Here is a 25288-nt window from a genome sequence, read left to right on the forward strand (position 1 = left end):
GACTCGCTTCAAGCTATCATCCCTCAGTTTTCTCTGTTGATTTTTGTTTGCATTTCCTACACTTTCTGCAAGTTCTTGTTTCGGAATGTTAAGTTTTATCCTACCTACTTTGTGTATATAATAGGTAATGTTTGAATTGGATTCAGAAAATTTGTCCAAAGAGACTCAGTATCTTAGAAATGTATGTTAAAATGTATTTGTGGAGTAATAAATATTTGCTTATTGATTTTGGTTGATGGAAGCCTGCTGTTAAGTAACATGTATATATCTTTTAAAATAATTGTTACTTTTTTTCCACTTGCAATATGCATTAGGTTTATACAGTTGACCCCCCCATAGTTGAAAATCTTGTATAACTTTTGACTCCCCCAAAAACTTCAATGCTGAGAGCCTGCTGTTGACAGGAAGCCTTACAGATAACATAAACAGCCGGTTAACACAGCTTTTGTGTATTATATGCATTGTATATTGTATTATTTCCATAAACTGAGACAATGAAACACATAGAAATGAAAAGAAAAAGTTAAGAAAACCATAAGGAAACAAAAGTACATTTACAGTATTTACTGAAAAAAAAAAAATAACAACCCACAAACACCACCTGTAAGTGGACCCACACCGTCCAAACCTGTGTTGTTCAAGGGCCCGCTATAGTTATTCCGGCATTTGTTGGGACTTTCCAAAGACATCTCTATTGACAATTCAGTGGTTCTCAACCTTTCTAATGCCGCGACCCTTTAATACAGTTCCTCATGTTGTGGTGACCCCCAACCATAAAATTATTTTCGTTGCTACTTCATAACTGTAATTTTGCTACTGTTATGAATCGTAATGTAAATATCTGTGTTTTCCGATGGTCTTAGGTGACCCTGCTAGCGGTTCTCAACCTGTGGGTCGCGACTCACAGGTTGAGAACCGCTGCTGCGACCCACAGGTTGAGAACCGCTGCTGTAGAGCCTAAGACCGTCAGAAAACACAGATATTTACATTACGATTCATAACAGTAGCAAAATTACAGTTATGAAGTAGCAACGAAAATAATTTTATGGTTGGGGGTCACCACAACATGAGGAACTGTATTAAAGGGTCGCGGCATTAGAAAGGTTGAGAACCACTGATTTAAAAAGTTAGGATTTCGGTTTCCATTTTAGTCTATCAAGAAAAAGAAAGAGGCCGACTTACCAAGAGTGAGCAGGTTTGATTGATGGCGTCTCGGGTGGCCTCTGCCTGGTTTCTCCAGCCGTGTGCTGAGCGCGGGCCTCAGATGTCGGGCAGACGCCCACCTTCTGCCTCTGGAATTCCGTGACGGGAACACGCCTCTGGCCCGCTTCCCGCTCAGCCGCTGGAACTCTCATGTTCTCTCTTTGATGAAACTGATCTGCCTGAATTTATGAGTTTTTCACAGTTTGGCTGATGTTATGTGCAGTGTGGGATTTGGCCCGTGCTCTCGGCACCATCTCTCATACTTGGGGCCATACATCATATGGAAGTAATAATGATGACTTGGGAAGGACAGCAGCAGCGATGCCTGTCCAAAGCGGGACACCCCCTTGAGCCTTCGCTGCAGACCAACATGCGCTCGCTGTGTCTGGTCCTAGCGTGTGTTTGCCGTGGTTTCGGGAAACTGTCTGCAATGGTCTCCAAGCGTTATGAGAAAAAAGCGAATCAACCTTTTCTTCTCTGGTGATTCATAAGTGACCAGTTAGTTAAGAAACAGAAAAATAGGGATGTGTAAGGCAAGCAGGAAAAAACCATTGAGAGTCAGACCGGTCAGCATCATTTAGCAGGACTGAAGGTGATTATTTTAAAGCGGTAGACTCTTCTGGTTGGTTTTTGATTATGTAACCTATACATTTTTAATATACTTATTTACTGTGCGGTCAGTTATTATAACCTTTAGATTTGCTTGAGAAGGGAATGTACTCTTTCCTTGTGGTTAGGACAGTGGGTAGTGACATTCTGAAGGAATGATTTTTGTCTCTGAAATGGAACGGCTTGCTGAATCCTCTTGGCGGTCATATGGGTCAACATTAGTCTCCCTTCTTCCTGGTCCTTTCGATAATGGTTGGACTGGATTCGTGGTTGTAGTTTAGGATGGAGCTAAAGTAAAGACTATTTGCCTGCATCCAAGTACACTTAGATTCTGTAAATCACAATTGGACAGACGGTTCAGAACCACAGACACAGAAACGGCTCAGGTAGTCCTCACCCCCCCCCCCACACACACACACACAGACACACATTATTCACTATCAAACTTATTGCAAAGCAGAACTGGGGAGGGAGAACCTCCTCCTCCGGGCAGGACGCCTGGCTGGCAGGACCCGCTTAGATCCCGGGGCTGGCAATCCTCGTGTGATGGTGGAGGCCCGCACAGAGGACTTGTCCTGATGACGTCACGCACAAGCTGCTGGGGACAGAGCTGTGTCTAGTCTAATAAAGACCCTTTTCCTAACCTTCTGGGGTGAACTTTACTGGCCTACCGGGACCTGTAGTCACACCGCCCTCAGAATAATTCCACTGGGCCTCCTGCGATAACTCATCCAGCGACTTCTAAGATCTGGGCCATGGCCACTTTGTGGGTCTTGGAATCAGTTCAAGGGGCCACGGGTAGCCGTTAAAAATAGCACAGAAAATGTAAGAATGAGGGTCATTTAATGGAATAATGTGTGTCTGTGTCTGTGTCCACGTGTGTGTACGTGTTGGATTTTTGTATGTCTTTGGTCAAACAGTTTGAAAGACGCTGCAGATCAGACTTGGCTCAGGTGAAATATTTTAGCTCTTAAAGAAAAGGACAAGTCTTTCTCTAAAGAGGTTACGGATTAGGTTCTAAAAGTGTAAGATACGTTTCGCATAGTAACAGAAAAAATCCTTGACAATCTCTCAGGAAGGGGCCATGTTGGAGACTACATGTCAGTCCTGATCGCTGCATCGTGGCCACTTGACTCCACCTTTGCATGGGCTTCTCTTCCATGTGCTGCAGGGGGAGCAGTGAGCGTTCCTTAGGGGCCGCTGTGCCTGCACTCACACCACCTCTCTTTGTAGGCTAGAAGATTAGGGGGCTGCAGTGCGCTACCTGGGCAGTAGGGGAAAGACATGGTTCCTGCTTCCCTGTGTTCAAAGAGCTTCATTGTGGAAGAGAGAATACACTTGTTAGGATCAGGCAGCTAATCCATGGCAGTCACTGTAGAGGCAGACTTTTTAAAAAAATGTAATTTTATTGATTTCAGAGAGAAAGGAAGAGGGAGATAGAAACATCAATGATGAGAGAGAATCATTGATCGGCTGCCTCATGCACGCCCCCACAAGATGGAGATCTTGGAGATCGAGCCCACAACCCGGGCATGTGTCCTGACCAGCAGTCAGCCGTGACCTCTTGGTTCATAGGTCGATGCTCAACCACTGAGCCACGCCGGCAGGCTGTAGAGGCAGACTTTTAAGTTAATGCCAGTGTAGTGAGCCGGAAGGTCCTTGTTGGAAGCAGTGCTGTTAGAAGCATCTTGGTTAGAAGTCTGAGGGAGCATCTTTGAGCAACGTGGTGGGGGCATGCACCCTGAGTGGGAACCTAATCTTGGCCTCCCAGGAAGACTCTTCCAACAGTCCCTTCTGCTAGCAATTTCCCCTTGCCCGCCTCGGTACCCTCACGGTCGTGGGATTTGGAGTTGGCTGCCTGGGTTATGGCTTTGTGCTAATGGACTTGTTTCTTGTAAGCAGTGCAAGGGCTGGGCTTGGCCACACAGGGCTGTAATTATGTAGGAACATCGCTGACATTGCATAATCCTAATTCTCTGTGGAACGAGCTGCCTTGTTCCTGTGCTGAGCTTAAAGAAACAGATTGCTTCGCTATCTCTCCAGTTGCATTCATTTTTGTGAGACGGAGGCCGAGTAAGGAAGCCAGTTATAAAGCCAACAGTAAAAACTTAATTCACAGGCCTTGTTAACAGCCAGGTGACGCGCATTTTATGTGGCTTTCGGTTTATTCTGTGACCCGATGGGACGGTAACGTGCTTATGATATGCAGACATGAGTCTTTAATAACAAAGCTCTCTCTTTTAAAAAGAGACTGGTTCTAGCACACATATTCCTGGGATGTTTTCTCCAGGTTTATTTTCTCCCTGTGTGTTTCCTCTGAGTTTTATGGAAGTTCTCTTGCTTTGCTGCCTGACCCCGAGAAGAGGACCATCTCTACAGATGCTGGTTCTGCGGAGCCGTGGCTGTGACTGCAGGTCAGCTTATCCTCGCACCTGCCAATGGCCCCGATGAAAACTATTCTGCACTCATGAAGTTAATATTTGGTCTGTGCGGCTAGACATGTGCTAATTTGGAAATCCTATATAATAAAAGGCTAATATGCAAATTGCCCCTACGGGTGGGAGTTCAACTGGGAGTTACACATGTGCTGACCACCAGGGGGTGGCGCAGAACATGGTGAGCTTCAGCAACGGGCAGCCGGGGGAAGGGAGGCCCCGGCCGGCATCTGGCAGCCGCTAGGGACTCTACCTGTGCGTGAATTACATGCACTAGGCCTCTAGTTATTACATAAAAATTATGCTGCACTTTGGTGACATTTTATTAGGTGTGATGAATAGTGTGACACATTTTCTCATGTGTTTCCACATCTGCACCGGCATCAGACGTGGTGCGTCCAGGGCTTATTTCATCTCCCAGTGTGGGGACCTGTACGCTGTTATAGCAGCAGATGGTGGTGTCATCAGTGACTTGACATTTGAACGGGATGAGCTATAGCTCAAGGATGATGCGATTGAGGTCAGGGAAAAGTTCGTCTCCCTTTAGAGATGAAAAATGGAAGGCTAAGTCACTTTACAAAAGCTAAGTTTCACCTGGTACTTGTAAAATCATCTCAAGGCCCTCGCCAGTTTGGCTCGATGGATAGACCATTGGCTGCGGACCAAAGGGCCCCTGGTTCAATTCTGGTCAAGGGCACGACCTTTGGTCGGGGTTCGTGCAGGAGGCAACCAGTCATATGTCTCTCACATCGATGTTTCTCTCTGTCTTTCCCTCTCTCTTCCACTCTCCCTAAAAATCAATGGAAAAATATCCTTGGGTGAGGATTAACAACAAAAAGGAAAAAGAAGAAAAGAAATTCATGTTGGGTACAGAAGTCGTCTGACCATGCATGGCAGCATTGTCCCTCCGCCGTCCTCAGCTCAGGGGTCTCCAGTGTCCTCTGAGCGATGGCACTTTGCGGCTTATCCGCTGAGACGTCCACGCTGTGCACCATTGCAGCCCGGGTGGCGGTGGCAGGGCCTGTGACAAAGGTGTCTATTCACCTGGCTCTGCGCGAACAGGTTGCTGCTTAAATATGCTGACTTCCGGCCGGTATCTCGCTGTGGTGGTTTCGGTTTGCTTAATCCAGTTGCAAAGCACGTTGCTGTTCCAAGTTCTCTCATACTCAGCCTCCTAAGTCATATCCACAGTGTCTTGCCCTGGAATTGGAAAAAGAGGAAGCATGACTTTGGGGGGGATGTAATATATTTGGAAGCCTGGAGCAACCCTAGGTTTCAGACCTTCTTGCCTTGCATTTTAAAAGTTAATTCTTTCTCTCATATTAATATCTGGGTTCTGACATGCTTAGAAAGCCTTTCCCCACTCAAAATTTACACTGAGTGGCCAGATTATTATGATCTCTGAACGCATAATAATCTGGCCACTCAGTGTATGTCCTATATAATAAAAAGCTAATATGCAAATTGTCCCCTCGACCAGGAGTTCGACCAGCAGGCAGGCCAGCCAACTGCCCATGTCCCTTCCTTCTGGCCAGGCTGGCCAGACCCCACCCATGCACGAATTCATGCACCAGGCCTCTAATACACACACACACACACACACACACACACACACACACACTGAGTGGCCAGATTATTATGCTTTCAGAGATAATAATAATTTGGCCACTCAGTGTATATGTACATATGTAATATGGAAGCCTTCACGATTTTGTGTGTCATCCTTGCACATGCTAATCTTCTCTCTTTTTAAAAAAATATTTTTTTATTGATTTCAGAGAGAGGAAGAGAGAGGAACAGAGATAGAAACATCAATGATGAGAGGAAATCACTGTTAGGCTGCCTTGTGCATGCCTCACACTGGCATCAAGCCCACAACCTGGGCCTGTGTCCACAGGTCGACGCTCAACCATGGAGCCATGCCAGCTGGGCTAATTTTCTCTGTATTGTTCCAATTTTAGTGTATGTGCTGCTGAAGTGAGCACCAAAATTATATTAAAATTCACTATTTTCTTGTAGTATGCTTAAGGTTTTATTCCAAATAGTAAAAAAAAACAAAAAACACCCCTCAATTGAAATGAAATTTATCTTATTATATTTATCTTATTATGAAATAAACCAAACTTGTTTTTTTCCTATAGAGTTGCCTAAAAACCATTTACTAAACATTCTACAGTCTTCCTATCAATTCAAAATGCCATATTTTCCTGTTACTAAATGATCATATATTTTTTGTAATAAAAGAAACCTATTCTTTTTTCTATTTTATTAATCTACTTATTTCCATCTATCATTTTAGATTTGTTTTTTATTTGTTTGGTTAATCCTCATCCTAAGTTATTTTCCCGTTGATATTTTGTTGTTGTTAATCCTCACCTGAGGATATTTTTCCATTGATTTTTAGGGAGAGTGGAAGAGAAAGGGAAAGACACAGTGAAATATCCATGTGAGAGAAACACGTCAGTTGGTTGCCTCCTGCAGGAGCCCCGACCAGGGCCTGGGCCGGGGAGGAGCCTGCAACTGAGGTACCTGCCCTTGACCAGAATTGAACCTTGGGGCCTTCGGTCCACAGGCCAAAGCTCTATCCACTGAGCCAAACAGGCTGGGGCTTTTACAGTGATTTCTGACTGGGAATCAAACCCATGACTCTTCCGTGTGTGGGCTGACACACTAACCACTGAGCTCACTGGCCAGGGCCCTTTTAAATTTCTGTGGCTTCCATAGCACATGTGGATATCTGTAGTTTATCCTGATTGATGAAGTATTTGTTCTTCTTATCCTTTCTCTATATTTTTCACAACTGAAAACAGTCATGATCATACCTTTCTCAGCAACACTATGTTTATCCTACATAATAAAAGGGTAATATGCAAATTGACCCTAATAGTGCAACAACCAGAACGACTGCTGGACCAGTCACTATGAGGTGCACTGACCACCTCTTGGTCCCTTTCCCCTGCTGGCAGGCTCCAATCACCTGATGGCAAATGGGGAACCGGGGGTGGGTGGCGGGGGACGTGGGTGGCACCAGGCCAAGGTCCCCGCCCCACCAGTAGCCTCCCACACAGAGGGCAGCCCGAGGCGGGGGTGGGGCCGGTGAGCTGGTGGGAACAGCTGACCTCTCGGTCCTTTCCCCCCACCGTCAGGCAACAGTCACCTGATGGTGAATGAGGAACCGGGGGTGGGTGTCAGCGGGGGATGGGGCTGGCCTCAGGCAGCCAGGGAAGATGGCCCTGATCACAGGCCAGGCCTAGGGACCTTACCTGTGCATGAATTTTGTGCACCGGGCCTCTAGTAGGGTTATAATGTCCATCAGACTAAGGAAATGTGTAAATCACTATGTTGTGAATGGTGACTTTCCTTTAAAGTATTCCCTTCATCTTTATAGCACATGCATCATAAAAATCCATCAATTACGTGGTTTATTTATTGTAATAAGAGCACAGTGCAACTTGTGACGAGTTGGTGGTACCTTGCCACCCATGGTGGAACAGGGTTTTAGCCACTGGTTTGTGCCAAATGGACAAATGCTGGTGTAGGATGGAAGGCAGGGGTTTGTTTTTGAGTTTTAGATCTAGCAGGTGGTTTGCAGGTGTTTATCAGTATATTTTGTTTGTTGTGTTTAATGATGGTTATTGCATCTGTGCGATTTGACATTTAGCAAATTACTGAGATTGTTGGAGCCTTAGTCTTCTCATCTGTATATGGGGATAGTAAGAGCATTATTCGTTGAATTGCTGCTAGAATTAAGTGAACTAATTCATGGGAAGTGGTTCGCATCTGATATAAAATGAACATTTAATGCATCTACCGAGCGTTAATTGTAACGAGTGACTGTCCTGGTTTAATGGGGGAAGCATCACCCAGGACTGAACGTTCCCTGGAGGTGGTCATTGATGTGGGGGGAGGGTGGAAACGGTCGTCCGGCCCCTTTCTGATAGGCGCCGGCTCCGCAGTTAAAGCCTTGGGTGATCAAGGCACTTCAGTTGCGAGAAATTACTCCTTTGTCTGACGAGAGCCTGAGAAACCCCTGCTGCACGCTGAGGAGTGTTTTGTGGTCATGGGCACCGTTTTCTGGACCACATATGAACACATATGAAACATCTAACGGGTGTGAGAATGTGAAAGGACACTTGTTTGTCCCGTGCACACAGCAAGTTTGTGTGAGTGGTTTGGGGTGGACGGAGGTCACCAGGAGAAGCAGGTATTGGCTGTGTTCCCTTCTCTCTTCTTTCTCTCCTGGACCCCGAGCTCTGTTTCCTGCGAGGATGTGCAGGCTCTGTGTCCTCCTGACTCAGTGTCTCCTCTGCAGACCCACTCTGAGGAGAGGCCGTTCCAGTGTGAGGAATGCAAGGCCCTATTCCGGACCCCATTTTCCCTGCACAGACACCTGCTCATACACAACAGTAAGTCCGTCAGGCGGGCGGGGCCCCGGGTTGACCTTGCACTTGTCTTACCCACCCCCCACCCCGACCCCTGGCCGGCGGGCACAGGGAGCACAACCCCAAGGAGCTGTCTGCTGTGCACACAGAGCAATAATCTGCCTCTCATCTTCCCTTGTCCTTGTTTATTTTCCCACAATAAGATCAACCATTTTATGAGACATCTGATTTTATATCACTTGCACCATTATTTAGTTTGTATGGAAAACATATTCTATGCCCTATAAAGTAGCTTTGAAATTTGTTCTAAAACAGACATTTTGGTCCCTCTTAAATGTAACGATTTACATTCTTGGCTGCCGAAATGTTTTATAGTTGATGGGAGTAGCAGTGGTAGGGGTTTACATATACGCAAATCTCACCGAGGTGTGGCCCCTCCCAGTGAAACATACATGGAAGGACTAAGGAAACAGGGCAGGCTTGGGGGGGTGGGTGTGATTTCAGGAGCTCACAGGCCTTTTGCAGTTGGGGAAGGTCAGAGTTCACATCGACCGTGACCTCTGAGTTGAGGAACTGAGAGGATCGGGGCGCAGAGAAGGCAGCACTGACTCGGCTCGCAGTGCGGGGAGCAGCCCGCTCTGCGTCCGCTCTTCCCTGCTCAGCACGCTGCCTCCCACGTCTCCCTAGCTGGGCATGGGTGCTGTTTTCCTTTGTTTATTAGACACACCCACCCCATGGAAGTCTGTCTAGCATCACATGAGAGCTGTGTGAGAGTACCACGGAATACATAGCCACATCGCTGAGGGCCGTCTCTGTCCTGTAGAGAAGGAAGTGTTCCCCGCAGCTGAGGGGTGAAGTGGGTGCACTGTCCAGGTGTTAGGTAACCAGAGGCTCCCAGCACCGCTGCACCCGAAATGGAAGGAAATGGTGTAACGAGTCACAGTTACTTTCCTTGCTTTTAATTGAAGTTGTTTGCTCAGTAGAACATTCTCCACAGATGAAATTTCTTCTGCAGATTACATTCTAATATTTCCGAGGGAAGCAAAGTCATTGCTCATTCTTGACAGCTGATTGCACAGATAAGATAGTATCTTGGAAGAAATTTTCTCTGGTCCATAGACATATCGAAAACATCAGAAAGATAAAGATATTAAAGCTTTTATGAAAACTGAGTGTGACGATGATAATGAAATGCATCTTTTCCCATAGAATATGTGGGCTGTGACCGCATGCCCTTCGGCCCCCTTGCTACGCTGGAGAAGTTCTTAGCAGACTCTCGTTCTCCTAAAGCGCAACTGTATGTTTCATAAACAATGCGTGTCACGGGACAGCAGGCGCTTCCATCCTGTCGCCCTGTCATTAGGTTGGGAAGGGTCCCTGTTCTGAGATGAGTGGTTTTAGAACAAGGGTTTACACCAGGGAGCCTCGTTCATACTCTGAAGACTTGCAACCATGGCCTTATACTCAGGAAATTTTTCTTTGGATAGATGAAGTTTTATTTATTTTATTATTTTTAAAAATATATTTTTATTGATTTCAGAGAAGAAGGCAGAGAGAGATAGAAACATCAATGATGAGAGAGAATCATTGGTCGGCTGCCTCCTGCACGCCCCACACACGGGGGATTGAGGCCACAACCCAGGCATGTGCCCTGACTGGAATTGAACTGTGACCTCCTGGTTCATAGGTTGTCCCTCAACCACTGAGCCATGCCGGCTGGGCTGAAGTTTTATTTTTAACAGCAGCAAGGAATTCTCAGGAGAAGTAATGGAATACTTTTGACTTCCTCCTATTGGTTCTGATCAATTTGAGGCAGAGGATCGAGGTGACCGAAGCTGGGCTGTGCCTGTGTGTTTAATATAACGTTGATCAGCACGTTAATCAGGGGGTTTATGAAGCTGCATCAAGACATGTGGTTAGAAAGATCGGCTCTGGAATAGAGCGAGGAAATGAGTGATTTAAGGAGGATGGGAAGCTGGAAGTGGTACCGTGTCCTACACAACAGGAAACGTAAAACCTGTCTAACTTTACCGCATGAAGGTGGTGATGAGACACTGACGTCCGCTCAAGATATGAGGAAAACTTGCCATCATTGTTTTGGAAATTACTGCCATTTTCTAATATTCTGAAAGCTGAAAGGCAGGCTACTAGCCAGCTTCTTGGTTTTAAAATGGGCGGGGAGGGGGAGGGGGGCGAGATTGGATAAATTTAAGGCAAAGAAATCCGGTAAAATCAAATAAAATCTCACATCAGGATTTTAAAGTTCTGATACACTTTAAAGCCAAGAAATCTGGGGTTAAAATGTGAGGAGAAAGGTGCAGCATGGTGAGGTTTTGTTCAGGATCTCACATTTTGATTCTCTTGACAGTTTAATGAAAATGCTTGAGTAGGAGCAATCTTGGAGGATTTGGTTTTTAATTTCTTTCAGTGCCTGACTAAGATCTGGTATAATTAACATTTGTAACCTTATGTCAACTCATCCTTCATTTTGCTCTCACTGGTTCTATATTTTACACAAAAAAAAAAATGTTCAGATATATCTAAAGAGATACTTAGAGACAAACTAGGTCCCCACAGCATGACCCACAACATAGATGCACAAAGCAACTGCAGACAAAGCTCTCAGAATCCTCCCAGTCCCACGACGCCTGTGTGGCCCCCACGTGACTTTGTCTCAAACACCAGATTTCCACAGGCCTCTGAGAGACTCAGCAGCCGGCATGCTGATGGAAAATACAGAGGGAGGTGGCTTGCCTTTTCCCCTTTCCTCTTCCCCTCCTCTTTGTCCTTAAATGTGCTGTGAAGGAGTGCGAGGGCCTCACAGGTCTAAGTGGATGCTGGCGCTAGGAGGCTGGGACAGAGGCATCTCTCACTGAGACGTAGAAAGTTGCCTGTGTAGTTTGCGCCAGTGAATGTGTGAATCTGTGCTAATGGCATTGCTCTCTAAAGAGGGAAAATGCATCCCAGGGCTAGTCCGTCTGGTGCCTCTGGCCGTGGGCTACGTGCATTTATGACTTCCCGAGGGATACGCTGTCTTCTGACTGTGCTCATTCTCTGCTTAGAGTGTTGGAAATGGGCACCGAAAGCCCGGCATGCATGCCAGGAAGAGCTGAGAGATGGCATTCTGTGAACTTTAAAAAGTGCCGAGAGCTCCCTAAGTGGCTTCCCCTGCAGCCGAGGCTACGAATGAAGGAAGGCACCCGGGGCGCTAGGGTATAAGCTGGGAGTTGCCACTCTAGGCTCCCCTGATGCCCCAAAGTGTCTAAGAGCCTGAGCAGAACTCCTCCCCCAGCAGCTTCACACCCACCAAGGACCACTGTGGGGGCTCCCGTCCACATACCTGAAACCAAGTCCCAGAGACCGTGCTGAGGCAGCCAGGGGGATTGAGGCCCCCATCCCGGGGTGGGAAGGCGGCTCTCGCCACTCTGCCTCCCTCAGGCCCTCACCCCCCAGCTGGCTGCCAGTGACCAGGCCTGCCTGTACCCACCCCGCCCCCCGGAAGGCAGTGTGGATAGTTGTGGGATTGAGGGGAGAAATGAGGGGTCTCCAATGCATCTCCTCCCCTTGACAGAGGCCTGTCAAGGCCTCCACTTAGCTCAACCCTGCCCTGGAAACTGACTTTTAAAACTAGTTGATGGGACCTCAGAAAATGAATTCAATGTCCACATTTGAGCCTGAGAGTATGAGAAGGTAAAGGGCTTCCCTGGCCACAGAGATTCTGCAAATTATGGAACCCAGCTTATTGTGACCAGTTCCCCTTTATGGTTGGGATACGTGGTCAGAGCCGTAAAGCCACCTGTGGGGGTCAAGACCAGCAGGTGTGTGAGGGCCGCTGGCAGGACCCGCTGTGGCATCTCATTTTCCTCTCGTGTGACCTCCTATTTCCAAGGTGAGAGGACCTTCAAGTGCCATCACTGTGACGCAACCTTCAAGAGGAAGGACACCCTAAACGTGCACGTGCAGGTGGTGCACGAGCGGCACAAGAAGTACCGCTGCGAGCTGTGCAACAAGGCCTTCGTCACGCCCTCCGTGCTGCGCAGCCACAAGAAGGTCAGAGCCTGCGGGGCTCCGCTTCCCGGCCTCGCGTGCGTCCGCCTGGCAGGTGGGGCTGCCGAGGGGCCTGGACAGTCACCCGCAGGGTTATTTTCAAATTCCCACGGATGCGCGGATCTGAGGAGGTTTGGAGCCAGTGGGAATGTGCATGACAATGGTTTAGTCTCATTGTGATAGTAAATCACTAACGTAATCCAGGAGGAAAGGGTTTGCACTGGATCATCGTTACCTATTTCCCTGGATTTACCCTCAACTCTTTGGACCCCACCCCATGTAGACACACACGGGAGAGAAGGAGAAGACCTGCCCGTACTGTGGCCAGAAGTTTGCCAGCAGCGGGACGCTCCGTGTGCACATCCGCAGCCACACAGGTGAGCGGGCAGCCGTGGCCCCACGGGCGGGGCGGCAGGTGCTTCCGGGACCAGGGCATCCTAATACCGCAAAACACCTCCAGACAGAGAATCCATCTCGCCTGTTTTCTCTCCTTAAAGTTTTATAAAATCCGATGTCTTAGTCTAGAAAAATTTTGAAAAAGTTGCCTTCCTCAAACTAAGTTGAATAGCGTGGAAATAATCCACTCGCCGATTGGTTGTGATGTGACTGGTTTACTGTACACACTGTTCTAGGGACAGAAGTGGGGAGCGGATCACTTTCTGTGGAGGCCGGGGGCCTCCTCTTAACATCCCTCCTGTCAACCTCAGGAAGTGGCGTTCCTCAAAGGCCCTGTCCTGTGGAACCTCACACCACCTCCCTGACGCTTCCCCTTCATCACGTTAAAGTCCATCGGTGCGACGGCACTTGGGTCTTTCCCCGCGTGTGGCTCTGACACAACGCACAGACCACTGGGGAGATGCGGGCTCACTGAGCCAGCAGGTCTTCCCGTGTTCACGTCATCACTGACCGCATCCGGCGAGTCTGCTGTCAAGCACATGGCAGCAGATCCAGGTTTCCTCTATTCTGAGTTTGCCTTGTTCCTCTAATTCAGCCGTGGGCAAACTATGGCCCGCGGGCCGGATCTGGCCCGTTTGGCTGTTCTACCCGGCCCAGGGAACCGAAAGAGCGGAGGGTTCTCTTGCTCTCCCCTCCGCTCCCTTACTTTGAATTTATATTAGTTCATGCAAACACTCCATCCATGCTTTTGTTCCGGCCCTCTGGTCCAGTTTAAGAACCCATTGTGGCCCTCGAGTCAAAAAGTTTGCCCACCTCTGCTCTAATTCCTGTAGTTGGTAAAAACAGCTTCCTCTCTCCCTCCTTTCTTTCCTTCTTTTCTTCCTTCCCTTCTCTTTAAATGACAGGCTCATGGCTTCTATATTAAAAAACAAATGTTCACCAAATACTACGTCTGAATGGCCATAGTCGTGGTCGCTTTGTGTTGAGGACAAACTGCTCCACGGGAAAAGCTGCCGATTCAGCCCGTTGAGGCCGCGCCTTCTCGCTGAGCCTCCCGCGTGGTTCCCTGTGCGTCCTGGGTCACAGGGGTGCCCACTTCCCACTTTATCCAGAGAGTAGTAGAGGCGCGTCTATTCTGCATGACTAGGTTGACCCTGTGGCACTGGCATAGCCAGGAGCAGAGGGGGACGAGCAGCTGGGTAGCGGTTCTGGCCCTCTGCTGGGGGGTCTCGTGCAGCAGCGACCAGGAGACCCCCACTGTCCATCACACGAACATTGCTCCCAGTTACCACGTGGTACTTTGTTCATCTGTTCACCTCGGCACTCAGGCTGCAAAGGCCGGGCGGGCGGGCAGGTTCTACTCAGGTTGATGGAGGGAGGAAGCTCCTGGGACAGGACCCCGGGGACCTTTCTCAGCCGGGCGGCAGGTTCCCAAGGCCACACTCATTTCCTGTCACTGAACCTGAGGCTAAGACAGCAAATGGCCCAGCCAGTCCAGGGAATACAGTAATGATCTTCCTATTCAAGGAAATAGAATCCAAGTGTGGTCTCTTCTTTTTTGCTACACAGCTGTTATAATTAACACAAGAAGCATGGCTGGTGTGGCTAAGTGGCTGAGTGTCGACCTATGAACCAGGAGGTTATGGTTTGATTCCTGGTTGGGGTAGAGAACGTGCAGGAGGCAGCCAATCGATGATTCTTATCATTGATGTTTCTATCTCTTTCTCCCTCTTCCTTCCTCTCTGAAATCAGTAAATATTTATTAAAAAAGTAACACATGAATTATAAAATGCTATAAGTTCTCTGGTATAAAAGATGAGGAATGAAATTCTAAAGGTCTTAACATTATTTCAGTAATCTAAAAGCTTTATGCTTTAGAGCCAAATGAAAGGTGTTCTAAAATTTTTATTTTCACATTCCCATGCTCATTTACTCCTGAGCCACCTTTATAGTGGCAGTAACATACAGAGAACACAATGGTTAAATGTAGTTTCACCAGATGGCTTTGTTGTTGTTGTTTTTTTACAAAAAAAAAGGTTTTATTTTTTAGAGCAAGTTTAGGTTCACAGTAAAATACCTCCTCCCCGACACAGCCCCCCACCATCCGCATCCCCAACCGGAGGGGCGTGTCTGTTACAATCCATGAACCTGTGCTGACACATTATAAACCCCCAAAGCTCGCCGTCTACCTTCAGGTGCCCTCTTGCTGTTGGACATCCTGTGGGTTCGGGCAAATGATAATGACACATGCCCATGATTGGAGTATTATACCGCCCTGAAACCCTCTGTGCTCTGCCCATTCATTCCCCAACTCTCCCCCCTGGCAACCACCGAGCCCCCACAGTCCCCCTGAACGTTACCCAGTTGGATGGGTTGCTTTATTATGCCGAGGAAGTGGTTACCCACTGATGACCTTTTAGCGAGGTGATGCACATTGAACACTCTGCCGTGTGCCGAGGTGTTTCTGCAGGTCACGGGCTTTTCTTTGTCTCCTCGTTATGTGGAAAGAGTTGGTCTCATTTTGTTTTTATAGTATTCAAGCCGTCCATCAGTATTTTGGGAAGCAAATTCACTTTTGTAACCTCAGCCCAGTTTTATGAAAGGGAGCTATGGCTGCAGCCTCGGGCTCCTCCTTAATTTGCTGGTGTCGTGTGTCACTTCTTGTCTCGTGTGTGGGTGTGGTATGTGTCTACTTCATGGCCACTTTCTCAGAACCGCTCTTCCTTTATTGGCTCAGACTGGCAGTCATTCTCTAAGACAGTGATGGCTTAGCTATTGAGTTACTACCTGTCTGTTACCTCTGGGAGAAATCTTCGTGTTTCTTTCTCTGTTTAAAGGAAACCTTTTAAAAAATGCCTCTGGTTCTTCACATTTTGATTGACTTTATACTTTACTGACTCACCTAACCAACCAGTTGTATCAGCTATACCCTTGTCCCACCTGTCTTCTCTGTCCCTCAGCCCCATTCCCATTCCTGTCATTCGGTACTGCTGGGGCGAAATCTGACAAAACTTTGGTTTTTCCATTAACTTTTAAAATGTTATTTTTCATAAACTTTGTATCTACCTTCTAAAGTCTACTCATTCTTCATAATTAGGTGATTTAAATAAGGACATGTACAGCAAGTGAGCACAAGGCGTTTGCTTTTATACATCATTAAACTATAGTATTCTTTCTTAAAAAATACTTTTATTGATTTTTAAAGAGAGAGGAAGGAAGAGGGAGAGAGAGAACAAAACATTGATGCAAGAGCGCAACATGGATTGGTGCCTCTGCACACCCCTCACCGGGGATCGAGCCCGCAACCCGGGCATGTGTCCTCAGGGGGAGTTGAACTGGCAACCCTTTGGTGTACAGAATGATGACCAACCAACTGAGCCACACCGGCCAGGGAAAAATATAATAAATTATTGACTTTTAGAATAGAAAGGAATGTCAGAAAGTTTCTAGTTCAAGCCTCTTAGTTGAATTCATGCCCATCAATTCATGCCATCTGACTCCAGTGATTTGCTCATTACAGAACTCGTGTGTGGTTCATCCAAAACTGAACGAAGGCAGATGATAATTCGATTTTCCAGTGTCACGTGGCTGGTATTTTATCCCTTGTTCTCTAACAATATCTCCTAACCTCCCGTTGTTCCTGACTTACCATGGGTTACATATATGCCTGACATACCATGGGTTACATACATGCCTCCCACAATGTGTGAGGATATCATCTTGGTCATCAGCCAGTTGAGGGTACTCATCTGCACTTGGACGCGTAGGGTATGTGGCGTGTTACTTACGGTCTAACTGAGCACTCAGCTCCACTCTGGAGACACTTTCCCACCATAAAACCAATGGTCCATGAGACCTTATCACTCGATACTGGTTCATATGAGAGCATGCGTCTGTGCCCAGCAGGCGGCTGTCATTCATCACCTGTCTCCCAGGCTGGAGTGCCGGTGGTGGCACTCGGAGGGCAGAAGGAACAGCAGCTCTGCCTCCGGATGGTCCACAGCTTCTCAGGTCTGCTGGAATGGGGGTAATTCCGCAAGGAATCTGTGGACTGTGACAGGGATTTCGTCAGTTGTTCATAAATTATGAGAGGAATTCTAGGAACTGCTTTTGGGGTTCTAAAGCTCCGGGCCAGAAGGTTAATTACCTGCCTGCAGCTCCCCAGTCTGCATGTTAGTAGACGCCGGCTGTGGGCCTTCTGCTCCAGGCCGGCTGCACGCTGCTGCTCGCACCGAGTCATAAATCACTGTTCCAGCAAACACTTAATATTTCAGTAAATACCTGTGATCCACTTAGAAATAAAGGTTTAGTATAATTTGATTCTACTTGGATTTCAGCCACTACTTGTCTGTCTTCCCTAATGTTTTTACTAAAGGAATTCATTCATTTTCAGAATATTTGTTCACAGGTTTAAAAACACTAGCAATAAATAATCCTATATAATAAAAGGCTAATATGCAAATTGTCCCCAGGGCACGAACTGTGACCTCCTGGTTCATGGGTTGACAGTCAACCACTGAGCCACGCCAGCCGGGCTATTTTGTATATTTTTTAATCTTCCAAGTTGCTCATGGCCATTACTGCTCAATCTGTTGCATTCAGTGTGTTTACTGGCGTGATATAAAATTTGATCTTCTGAGTGGTCAAGTTCATTTCTTAAATCCCTGGCCTAATTTAAGAGTATCAAGATATCTCATTTAAGAATACCAGGATTTGCAAGGTTTTTCTTTATTAATTTCATGTTATCTAAACAATGATCTTTAGAAAGGATTTGTGTCCAGTTGTTGGACAGTGAGGTGGTTTTGTAGCCGTTGATTGATAGTCAGTATTTGGGAGCTTTAGGGTCCTTGTATCGTGAGCACACTTGCTAACCTTCACTCCCTCCACAAACTTCAGATGCTGTTTTAATATTAGTATGTTGCTCTTTGGTGACAACAGAGTTCTTCTCATGTCTTTAATTAACATTACATTGAATAAAATAATGGTAGCATTAATAAATTATTATTCTAGTAGCATGCATTAAACTAGAATCGAGTTTCCCCCTATTGCCTTTTGCCATGGTTGTTGCCATAATGCATTTTCTTTGTTAAAGACTCACGGTGAGTTTCTTGGGGACTGGGCTAGACTCTGGTAAGGGGTTCCACATGGCATCCGGATGTCACCTGTAGAGGGCACCGCCCCATTTCCTGGAGCCTTTTCTGAACATTTCCCACCTTTCCTCTCCCTTTCACACCTAGAATATTTTTAAGCTCCTTCCACCTCAGGCGTGCCAGCAGTGAGAATATAGAGGCACTAGCTCAGCACGATAAAATAATTCAAAGATGGAGACTTACACAGAGTGTGCTCAAATCATCTTAAGTTGGCACCATAACGGCATTCCTTCAGTCCTTGTGCCTTTCCTGACAACCCTAGCTAGGTCCTTCTCCCGCCAACCCCAAAGGCTTTCCACACCTGTCTGCATCAGTATCTGAAATTATTGTGTGTGCTTTCTTTAACTTTTCCATGCTTTTCTCATTGCACTAGTAAAATCGAAGAGACAGTGATTTTGCAAATGTACTCATAACCCCGTTCCCAAGGCCCCGGACAAAGAAAGATACCTATTTAACGAATGAGTGAGGTCACTTCATGGAGCCTCCACTTTGTGGCATTTTTTAAAATCAACCTAAATTCAACCCTGTACAGCTGGCATCATGTTTCTCTTTGTTCCTGGATGTGTTTGAAGAAAACACAAGAGGATGTTAATGTTATTGGGTGTCAGAGCATAATGTAAAGAAAGAGGCAGGTACAAAGAACTCCCCTATTTTTCTTAGCCAAGTGAAACTATTTTGCTGTCATACACACATCAGTGTCATGTGTGCGGCTGTGCCCATTAACTCTGACTGCTGATAGCTGCCCCTGGGTGTGCTGTGTGTGCGGTATTTGCCAGGGCCGCGTTCTGCTCAGTGTGGAAGGTGATTACCTGTCTCCTGCAATGGTGGGCCTGCTTTAGACATAACACACATCTCCCCCCTCCCGGCCCCCCCCCCCCCCCCCACACCCGTGAACTTTGAGGACTCACTGCCTCTCTCTGGACAGAAAGATCTGGTTCATGTCAACTGTCATGTCAAGAAGCAGAGTTTCCACCAATCACTTTAGAAAGTCCCACCTAAGTTACCCAGAATAGCAGCCATATTATTAATCAGTGGGGTGGCGAAGAGTAGGGGTTAAATTCTGATTCCAGCACGCAATAGCTCTGTCCACTGAGGCAATTGCTCCTCCTCCCTGTGCCTCACGTTCTCCATTTGGAAACCAGGGATACGGACACCCAGATCCCAAGGTTGTTGCCAGGACACAAGTTGCTGCGAGGCGTTGAGCGCCGTGCTCAGCAGCGCAGAGGGCGCGGGACCCACAGGTGTCGGCTGTTGTTATTGTTTCTGCTTCGATGAGCTTTTAGCTCCATTTTCTTAGCGAATGTTTAGATGAACTAATTCCCATGTTAGTCAGCATTTGGACACTGGTTTGCCAAACGAGTGAAGTCGTGCCTGCGTCTGCCAGTGATACTGCAGAAAGGTGTTTGCACTGGCATCCGAGTGCACGCAGCCTCTGTGGCTGGCGGTGTCCACACCGGAAAGGAAGGCTGCTCTTCTCGAAGGTCAGTTCCTTCATACCAGGAGGGCTTTCCGTGTGGGGTGCTTGTCCTCATCCCCAGGGCCCAGCTCACAGGAGCCCCCGGGCGCCCCTCCTCCTGCTGAGGCTAGGAAGTGCACTGTGCTGGGGCCTCCACGAGACCTCACTGCTTCAAACCCAGGTTCAGTGGAGCAGAGGCAGCCCAGGGGCCACGGGGCCACAGAGGCCATCGGGGCCCCGGAACCCGTGGGGAGCCATCTGTTTCCAGAGGCAGCACTGGCTGGAGGGGTCAGGCAGGGCCTGGTGGGAAGGCAGCTCCTTGCTGACTTGGGAGGCGCAGTCACTGGAATGATGCCAGTGACCCCAGACTGAAGGAGAGTCCTGGTCAGCACAGGAGGGAGGCACTGCTGGTCGGAGGCCTGTCTGAGTGGAAGGAAAGACGGACGAGTCCTGCATCTGCTAAAAGGAGACTACATCATGGTGCGGGCTTTGGTGCAGCCGGGGACAGCATCCATGTAAGTGCCTGGTTAAGTGAAAGAATAAGGAACAAGTGGCTTTCCTACCAGTCAGCTTTGACTGGAGGGCAGCTACACATTACATTTTGTCACATTTTTGTCATTTTGCAGTAGAACTTCAACAAAATGTGACAAATATCTGTATGCTTCCTTGTTTTACAAAAAGGCTTGGCAAGTCCTAAATAACCTCCAGGTGAGAGGTACTTGGTTGCATCAGAGTGTGGATCCATCATTGCCTAGTTTAGCAGCCAGTGGTTCTGTTTAACATACACCAATTCTATGAAGTCCTTTTGAAACTCATCCCCCTAACTGAGATAGGATACAAAATCTTTTCTTTAAAAGCAAAGAAAGTATCAGTGGAATAATTAAAGACCCTCGCAATGGGCAGCACAGTGCTCATTGATTAATGTCGCTCCTTAATAAACTGACTCAGATAGCCCGGCTGGAGTGGTTGAGCATCGTCCCAGGCACTGTACGGAAGGCAACTAATAGATGTTTCTCTCTCACATCGATGTTTCTCTCTCTCCCCCTTCTTCTCTCTAAGAATATCCTCAGATGAGGATTAAAAAAATGATTCATAAAATCTTCCTCACAGATTCTTAAAATCAGGAGATTTCAGGTGGGCTCACGTGCATCAGGCCTGCTGCTGGGACTGTCGCTTGTTTCTGAGTCCAGCCAGTACACGGGGCTGGGTCCCTGTCCACTGGAGGGAAGGCCAGCCCACGGCCCGCTGCTGTGGCCTGGGGCCCAGTGGGCATGGGGCGCGGTGGGGACCAATCTGAGTGCGGGAGGAGGAGGATGATGGCACTGCTTGCTCTGCACCTTGCGTGTTCTGACACGGAGCCTTCTCCTTTTGTAGGCGAGCGCCCCTACCAGTGCCCATACTGTGAGAAGGGCTTCAGCAAGAACGACGGGCTGAAGATGCACATCCGCACGCACACCAGGGTAAGACGCGGCCGGCCCCGCCCGGTGAGGACGGGAGCCACGCTTACTTAAAGAGCGTGGAGCTTAACTTGAGAAAATCAAGATCACGGGTCTGAAATCACATGTTTACATTTATGATGGACATTTGTATTTTTTTAAAGACAAAACAATGAAAGGGACAAAAAGAAATACCCCCAGAGTCCTCATTCTTGGAACTGTGACTCAATGTTTAGGAGTCATAGGAGTTATCAGTGACAAACTTCGAGTAAATAGGTTGTCGCATTATTAAAAGATGAAGATGGGGTCTGGCTACGTGTTTGCCAGGAGCGCGCTGGAAAAGAGGTGTCAGCAGGTGGCCATAGTGCAGATGAACAAGCATATTGGCAAGAGAGACATTGAGACAGTGTAAGCCAGGGGTGGGCAAACTTTTTGACTCGAGGGCCACAATGGGTTCTTAAACTGGACCGGAGGGCCGGAACAAAAGCATGGATGGAGTGTTTGTGTGAACTAATATAAATTCAAAGTAAAGGAGCGGAGGGGAGAGCAAGAGAACCGGATAGAACAGCCGGATCCGGCCCGCGGGCCGTAGTTTGCCCACGGCTGGTGTAAGCTGTTGGGGGAGGTGGAAGGCAAGGACGGCTTGTGGCTGGTCAGGGTCTTCTCCCCAGGTGCCCTCTCTTCTCTGCCTGCACACCTCTGCCGGTGCTGTCACCTGCCCCCGATGGCTTTTCCAGACAGTTGGGGGCTGTTTCCCAGGGCTTATTGTGATGGGATTCCACCCATGGTTCCCTGCAGCCTCTTTCTCATGGTTCCTTTAAAGTCTGGCCTTTGAAGTGCTCCTGGTCTGTGTAGAAATGAACACTTTCTCAAGTTTTAAGAGGCGTGCCTAGCCCTCTGAGAGCGATTCGAATTCAGGCCTTTCTGGCTTTACTTCTTACCTTCGCTATAAAATAAACACTTTAGAGAAAACACATCGTCATCACACCCTCTCCAGCGTGAGGACACACCCGCCTCTCACTGCAGCGCCGTGGCCATGAGATGCCCTCGGAGGCCGTAAGGACCATCCTCCTGGTTTTGTGACAGGTGAGGGTCGGCTCCTCTGCCGGTTAAAACAGACCCCTCGTTCCCATTCACAATGCCGTGATTGTCTTACAGGAATATGTGTAACTGGACCACTTCCCACGGATAAAATGACTCCTTAAACAATACAATGACTTAAATGCACATGTGCAAAATATGCATTTCACATGGGCCTTATTACAGAGGGTGAGTTAGTTTTAGTATCTTTCACTCATTTTTCATGTGTACAGTTGTCACAGACATGCCAATCATGTGTTTTAAAGATGCCAACCTGCAGGCAAAGGGGCCTGGTGCCTCTTATCAAACCTGGAGGTGCCTAGTGCCTGGGCGTGTGGGTACTGTCCCTGCCTCCCCGGGGATGGAGGCAGACAGGGCTGGACCACAGAGGGGCTGCGCATGTCACTGCCAGAAAAATACCTCTGGTTTTCCCCCAGAAAGTGGGGTATTTCAAATTCAACTAATTTGTCTTTTTACTTTTTAACAACAGATTGTTTTAAAAGTTTTAATTAAAGCTTATTAATGAGAATAATGAGAATAGTTAAAATAAATACGAAGACCGCTAACTACATGCCAGGTGCTGTCCCGGGCCTTCACACACAGTAACTCCTGTGAGCCTCACGGGAGCTCTCTAATGCATCTCACACTTACTGCAGCCTCCGGGGGAAACTGAGGCACAGGCCAGCAAGGGCAGAGCTGGGATCAGGACTGATGCCAGGCTGCAGAGACCAGCCGCTCACCTTCCACACATTTGCCTTTGATTCAATTAAATATTCTGGGTGCCACCGACTCTCATCTACTCTCCTGTATATTTTCTTTCTTTTTGTTTTTTCACTCCTGTATATTTTCAAACTAAACAAACTGCAGCAATAACCCCAAATTTCTAAGTCTTGAGTTCATTTCCATACTTGAGCCTGGACTCAAGGACCCCGAAGCAGCCTCGGTATCCAGGTGCAGATGGTGCCTGTCCCAGTAGGGCACACAGAAAAATTGAACCTGACCTTGACACTGGGAGGACCCAGGCTGGGCCAGGAGCACGGACTGAAGACAGAGCCCCCTGTGAGTGTGGGTAGGAGCAGCGAGGTGCAGAGTTAAGACCACAAGCCTGGCGGGTTTGCCTGAAACTCTTCTATATTTTTCTTTCTCATGTGTTAGTGCGTTGGCTGTATTTGATCGCAGACAGCTCTAGTTTTAAATCCTGTTTCCAGAGCGGTGGATACATGCAGACATCCTTTGTGTTTTAGTGCGATTTTTGAAAGCGGATTAAGATTATCGGCTAATGCAATCAAATTAATATCAGAACCAAAGGAGACTTTAAAAAAGTTCTAGAGGAACAGTCTCTCCAAGTTCACATTTTCCCAATATTATACACAATTCAGAAAAGGTCCCTTTACATTGGGACCATTAACATGCCAGTTTCCATTTTGCATTCTCATTGCATTCAGTATCTAAGAGAGCTCTAACTCCAGACATTTTTTGGGTCCTATTTCAAAAGCTAATTTTAATTCCAATACAACAATGACAACAATTAATACACTCAGAAAGTCTCATCTTTAAGTCCTTTGGTGGGTCCACACACCTCCCGCCCAGATCTGCATCCTGGGGTTCCTGCCCGGACGGGGCGTCTTGGGGAAGGGGTGCAGAGCCCTCACACCCTGGGTCCTGTTTATGGGGGCATCCCGGGCCCTGAGTGGGGGAGATAATCCTGCTAAAAGCCTACCTAGCTAAACAGTCATTCGGTCTTCCACAGAGAGCCCAGGGTTGGCAGTGTATTCACCTCCTTCCTTATATTTATTTTCTTCCCTTTTGGTTTTCAGCGCGTTGACTGTTGAGTTCCCTTTGTGTTCCTCCGCCTTTGTGTGGGGTTTGTAAGGAGTTAAATAGCAGTTTTACTTGCTTCCTTCCCACCCTCTGGTGGTGTCTGCCTCTTCCTCCTGCTCTGACAAAGGTGAGACAGCTCTTATGCGTCATTGCGATGTCCAGGTCACCTGCTTGCCAGTGATCTCAGCCCACACCATGTCTCCTGATGTTAGGTTCACAGCAGTGACATAGACTGCCCAGCTTTCTCCTCCTCAGGACGGGAAGGAGGGGGAGATGGGGGGGAAATGGGGAGGGGGAGGTGATGTGCTCCAGGGCTTCCACATCCTTAGGGCAGTGACTTATTCGCAGCTGCCTAGGGTTGTCCGACTCACTTCGTCCACTTAATGGTTGTAGATTATTTTCTGCAGAAATTCTTATCCCATGTCCAGGTGGCACCTCCCTCCCATCAGGGAGGCCCCTATGCAGGCCCGAGTGGTCCCGGCCCCTGTGGTCCAGGACCCGTGTGTTCCTGGCCCGTGTTGTCTGGGCCCCCTGTGGTCCAGGCTCCTGTGGTCCAGGCTCCTGTGGTCTAGGCCCCATGCAGTCCAGGTCCCCTGTGGTCCAGGCTGTGAGGGCAGTTTCTCTAAAGGGCTGGGTCTCCCGGTGCAGGCTGGTCCAGTGGCCAGGACAGGGCCTTGGTCGAGAGCCCCTGATCTCTCTCCAGGCTCCTCCCATCCCACGCATGCCCCATCCTTTCTCTCTGCCTGGGTGATGGAGGACATGGCTTTCTGGGGAAACTGAGCCTCTCTTGGGGCAGGTTTCCCACCATGGACACTGTGGCTTGAATTGAAACCAGGACTTTAAAACAGCCTCGAGAAGAAATAGGGACATTCCAGCTTTTAGGCTTCAAAATGCTCCTGGCACACGGCCAGACACTGCCCTCTGCATCTCCTCCCCCTCTGCATGTCCTCCCCCTCTGCATGTCCTCCCCCTCTGCATGTCCTCCCCCTCTGCATCTCCTCCCCCTCTGTATCTCCTCTCCCTCTGCATCTCCTTCCCTCTGCATGTCCTCCCCCTGCATCTCCTCCTCCTCTGCATCTCCTCCCCCTCTGCATCTCCTCCCCCTCTGCATCTCTTCCCCCTCTGCATCTCCTCCCCCTCTGCATCTCCTCCCCCTCTGCATCTCCTCCCCCTCTGCATGTCCTCCCCCTCTGCATGTCCTCCCCCTCTGCATCTCCTCCCCCTGCACCTCCTCCCCCTCTGCATGTCCTCCCCCTCTGCATCTCCTCCCCCT

At 48.1% G+C, this 25288-nt stretch overlaps 1 protein-coding gene across 1 annotated transcript in view; it reads left to right on the forward strand.

The window, feature by feature from the left end:
- PRDM5 (PR/SET domain 5) overlaps positions 1-25288 on the forward strand; it is a 125458-nt gene that overhangs the window by 67385 nt on the left and 32785 nt on the right. Inside the window, exons 11-14 of the mRNA XM_080673238.1 lie at positions 8560-8653; positions 12519-12679; positions 12960-13053; positions 21053-21138. Coding sequence (XP_080529364.1) covers positions 8560-8653; positions 12519-12679; positions 12960-13053; positions 21053-21138 — 435 coding nt within the window. The remainder of the gene's footprint in view (positions 1-8559; positions 8654-12518; positions 12680-12959; positions 13054-21052; positions 21139-25288) is intronic.

This window comes from Plecotus auritus (assembly GCF_963455305.1).
Source record: "Plecotus auritus genome assembly, chromosome: 6".
Lineage (NCBI taxonomy): Eukaryota > Metazoa > Chordata > Mammalia > Chiroptera > Vespertilionidae > Plecotus > Plecotus auritus.